Below are 4,929 nucleotides of genomic sequence, written 5' to 3'. Positions count from 1 at the left end.
AGCCATATAGATTAAGGTTTGTCTGTCTGTTCTTTCAGGCTGAAGGAGTGCCTCAGATGTTCAGCTACAATGCTCTACTGTGTCCTGCGGGTAAGAGGGAATTAGAACATTTGGACATTTTCAGAAAACTGTGGATAGTTTTGGGGATAACCATATAAAATAAAATACAAATGTGTTTTTTTGTTTTCTCTCTCTTCTCATTGTTAGATGGACCAGTGAGTAAAAATATCTCTCTTGAGCTTCCTGAAGAATTCGTGAATGGATCAGAAAGAGCCTCTGTGTCTGTTCTGGGTCAGTACAACATCACTGAATGGAGAGAACCAGAAGCAGTCTACGGATCTCTGACATCTCTTCTGGGTTTCACAGGTGATCTGATGGGCCGGGCCATGAAGAACTTGGACAAACTCTTGGCCATGCCGTACGGCTGTGGAGAACAAAACATGTTGCTGTTTGCTCCCAACATCTTTATCCTGGACTACCTGAAGAGCACCGGACAGCTGAAAGACTCCACTCTGAAGACGGCTGTAGGATACTTGGAGAGCGGTCAGAGTCACAAAAAAATTCTTGATACGTTTTTATGTTTTAAGAAGAATTTTCTTTAAAAAGTGTGTTTTCATGTGTGTGTATTTTAGGATATCAGAGGGAGCTCAACTACAAGCACGATGATGGTTCCTACAGCGCTTTTGGAATGAGCGACCCGTCTGGAAACACCTGGTCAGGAAATGACTGTTCACTTTCACCGTCGTAGTTTTGCTATGTGATTGCATAAAAAATAGTCAACCAGTAAAGCTCTAAACAACGGACAGGAAAATGGAACCAATTCACAGATTAAGGTTGTTGAAAATGACCCCACTCTTAAATTGAGGTGCTAACCCTTACATGACAAAGGTAGACAAGACTTCATGTCCATCATTGGACACCAGTAAAGATTGACAATCATTGAAAAATAAAAAGTTCAGCGCACTGTCTTCTGGGGCCCAGATGACCCCACTTTTAATGTAAAAGCCTAGAAGAGAGGAAGGGTTAATACAACATTCTAATGCCAACATAAACCATCTGAATCATCTTTGAAAATAATAAAAGGACAAGTGTGGTAACAACAGTACCAATTACAACAAAAACATACTGGTGCCTTACACGAAGCCTTGTGGGACTCCGCAATGTAATCTGTTACATATATTGTAAATAAAACCATTAATGACTATAAAAATAATTCCAACTAGATTAAAAAATGTAATTAAAGATCCTTTAGTTTTACATTTTTCTATAGTTTCGTTTTTGTCCATGTTTATTGGTTTTTTGGTGTATCTGCTTTTTCTTAGGGGAAAAAAACAAAAACTGTCATTATTCTTTTTGCTCGTTATCATTATGGAATTTTCTCTGTACTTGAACCACCTCTCGTTTGATGTGTATTTGGACTTCTCTTTCTGTAGGCTTACCGCTTTCGTCATGAAGTCCTTCAACGCTGCAAAGAAGTACATCTTTGTGGACCCAAGGAACATCGAGGACGCCAGAACTTGGCTGTCTGGACTCCAGAAGCCTAACGGCTGCATCCAGTCTGTCGGGAAACTCTTTCACAACGGCATGAAGGTTTGGAACTCAACACTTAAATATAAATGTTTAGATTCACAACCGTCATATAGAAAACATTTCTTATTTGCTCCGTAGGATTTTTACGTATTAGATTTATTATGTACACTGAAAAGTATGTATTTCATCAAGCCAATCTTTTTTCCAGGGGGGAGTGAGTGATGACGTATCCCTGACGGCCTACGTTGCTGCTGCCATGCTTGAATTGGACGGAAACGCCACTGTGAGCGCCAACTCACCCATTCACTGTCTTTTGTTTTGTTTTCTTTTAAAAATCGTTGGTGTTAGTATGTTTAACCCAATAAATAATATTCTTATTGGGCATTTATGACTACATTAATGGGTCTATAATGTTTACAACACATTGGTGCAAAACCTCTCGCCCAAAGTAGACATATCTCTATAATTATCATGTATAAGCTATTATGCATTATAGTTGATTTCACCTTTTTGCTTTCATTTGTACCCAGGACCCTGTGGTTCAGAACTGCCTGAAGTGTCTGGAAACTGCACAACCAGGTAATATAACCAACCTGTACACCGTCGCCCTGATGTCCTACACCTTCACTCTGGCTGGAGACGAGGACATGAGGAGCAAACTCATCACTCAACTGGACCAGCAGTCCACAAACGAGGGTAAGCCTTTGTAGATACACTTGAATGGGTACTGTGGGTTTTTGGGTTGTTTGGACACACGGAGGGTTGTAGAAAAGAGTGGCCTCATCTTAAAGGAAGCGTAGATGTGTCTTGTGGTTCCCTTGATGCTCTCCGGCCACCTCTAGAGACATCATGAAAATGGAACGTACCATTGTCGTGAGTGGTAAGTGTTTTGTGAACTATCCGTAAAGCTAATGGAAGTTCTACGCTCTAATAATGTGTGGGTGCTGTTGTACGATGCCTTTACGCCACACACAAAGTTATACTAAGGTGAGAGTGGCTGTTCCTTACTGATCACGCAATTAAAAACTATGCTCTGATTCTCTCATTTCAGCAAGCACAGAGTTCAGTTTTGCTAGCTTGTCAACTAAAATGCTTTTACTAACATTGTGTTGGTTTCCAGGAGGTTCTATTCACTGGAAGAGAGACGGTGCTTCAGAAACAGACCTGGACTCCGTGGAGGTGGAGATGACGTCCTATGTGCTCTTGGCTCTGCTCTCCGGTCCGTCTCTGCCAGACTTTGGTTTGGATTACGCCGCCGGTATCGTGCGTTGGCTCGCTCAGCAGCAGAATCCGTTTGGCGGTTTCTCGTCCACACAGGTAGCTCCTCCTACAGTCATGTGACCCTATCATGGAGGCTTGAACATCAACCACACACTGTTACTTTCTGCTGCACAGGACACAGTGGTGGCTCTCCAAGCTCTGGCCAAGTATGCTAGTGCCACCTACAGTCCGGAGGGCAGTACTACAGTCACAGTGACTTCAGCTGGTGGTCTGAACAAACACTTCACTGTGAATAAGGAGAACAGACTTCTTTACCAAGAGGAGAAACTGAGTGAGATTCCTGGAGAATACACAATCAAAGCTGAAGGTCGGAGCTGTGTGCTGGCACAGGTACGTAACAGTAGAGAACAGATGGTCCATGTGTTCAGAGAACGTGCTGCTGATGTTTCAATGTTGTCATTCCAGATCTCATTGTTCTACAACATCCCTCCTCCTTCTGACTTCTCCGCCTTTCAAATCTCCACTAACACCAGCGGTCGATGTGACCTTCCCCGACCTGAGTTCATGCTGTTTGTTCACGTCAAGTAAGCAGATGTGAACTTTAAACACAAAGTGTGTGAAAAGGATAATGCCTCTTTAGGTGTTCTGGTTCTAACAGTTCTGCTGGCTTTGATTCCTGCAGGTTTCAGGGCAGACGAGAGGAAACCAACATGGTGGTGATCAACATTAAGCTGCTGTCTGGTTACATTCTGCAGGACGACTCTTTGAAAATGGTGACAGAACATCCTAGCATCCTAGCTAGTCCAGATTAGCTCTTCTGGTTTGTGTTATCAATATGTGTGTTGTTTCTGTCTCAGCTGAAGGAAAACCGCTTGGTGAAGCGTGTGGACGTGGAGGAAGGTTTCATCAACATCTACCTGGACGAGGTACGAAGCTTTTAAGCTTTGAGGTTCATGAAGCATCAGGTTATTTAGGATTCACGTGTGTGCCCCTGTTTGTAAATTGCAGCTACAAAATGGTCAGGAGGAGACTTTGGATGTGACCCTGGAGGAGGATCAGCCGGTCCAAAACCTTAAACCAGCCGTGGTCAAAGTCTACGATTACTATCAGACAAGTACGACTCTCTGCTGACTCCATCTTTAACTATTTTGGGTTTGTTTCTGATGTTTTTCACTTTACAAAACAGGTGATCAGGCCGTCACCGACTACAATTCTCCCTGCAAAAAGTAAGTAATACGGCATTTACAGTCAAATGTAGAACCTCATCATCTTTCTTGATAAGTCTTCTGTCATGTCAGATTCTTCGTTCATTCAGTGTTAATGTAAATGTGCTTTTCTTTTTGCAGGTGAAAGCTCTGACATCCATCTCTTTGTCAGACATGATGGGAATTGCGACCAGGAAATACTAGGAAAAGTGAAACCTCATAGCCATTTAATAATATCTTGTCCTGTTTTCATTTTTCTGTTTTATTAGGCAGTAAAAATGTTAAAATCTCGTTTCAGTGAGCAGGATGTGTATTTTAATCTGGGTTGAGGGTCTTAAGATGTTTCCTATGCTGTTTGCCAAAGTTGTTTTTCTTCTCACATGAGGACTCGATAGTTTTGATAGGTGAATAATTTTGTTGTTTTGTGACCCCTTTACAATACACAGGGATCAGAACCAGTTGGTGGTTTTTATTGCATGTCATCACAAAGTGTCTGTGAAGTTTCTCATCATAAACATCAATCTCTGATTTTCTTTCAAGTTATTATTTTTTTTTGGCAGCAGATTCTACTGTTAAACTTCATGGGTTTCTTTTGAATACTTGGAAATAAAAACTTATAAGCAAAAATGTTTGTGTTTTTCTATGTTTCTCCTTGGTACGTTCAGTCCAGTCGGACGAGTTCTACATCAATCTGGTTTCTTTTTAAGAGCTTTTCCCCAAATGTTAAAATGAAGCAGCAATGCAAAATTCTGTCCAATCCCTATTTTTGTATGTGTTCTGTCACAAATCTTCAAAGTTGGTGAGTCATCCCATTTTAAACTGTTTTTTTATGTTTGAAAACAAGACTGAAGTTCTATTTACTGACAAAACTAAATATAATATGTATTAAGTTTAATACATCCGATAAAAAGACAGCAACTCTTCAAACATACACCAAATAGTAAGAATGGTGGTTCGATCTGTAAATCGTTAA

At 41.0% G+C, this 4,929-nt stretch overlaps 1 protein-coding gene across 1 annotated transcript in view; it reads left to right on the top strand.

Annotated features, from left to right (window-relative positions):
- LOC112156842 (alpha-2-macroglobulin-like protein 1) overlaps positions 1–4,583 on the top strand; it is a 43,531-nt gene extending 38,948 nt beyond the window's left edge. The window contains exons 31-36 of the mRNA XM_036214566.1: positions 3,217–3,335; positions 3,434–3,524; positions 3,609–3,677; positions 3,760–3,865; positions 3,938–3,977; positions 4,098–4,583. Coding sequence (XP_036070459.1) covers positions 3,217–3,335; positions 3,434–3,524; positions 3,609–3,677; positions 3,760–3,865; positions 3,938–3,977; positions 4,098–4,101 — 429 coding nt within the window. The 3' untranslated portion in view covers positions 4,102–4,583. The remainder of the gene's footprint in view (positions 1–3,216; positions 3,336–3,433; positions 3,525–3,608; positions 3,678–3,759; positions 3,866–3,937; positions 3,978–4,097) is intronic.
- Positions 4,584–4,929: the final 346 nt, after the last annotated feature.

This window comes from Oryzias melastigma, linkage group LG2 (genome assembly GCF_002922805.2).
Source record: "Oryzias melastigma strain HK-1 linkage group LG2, ASM292280v2, whole genome shotgun sequence".
Lineage (NCBI taxonomy): Eukaryota > Metazoa > Chordata > Actinopteri > Beloniformes > Adrianichthyidae > Oryzias > Oryzias melastigma.
This window is presented reverse-complemented; position numbering and strand designations above follow the sequence as displayed.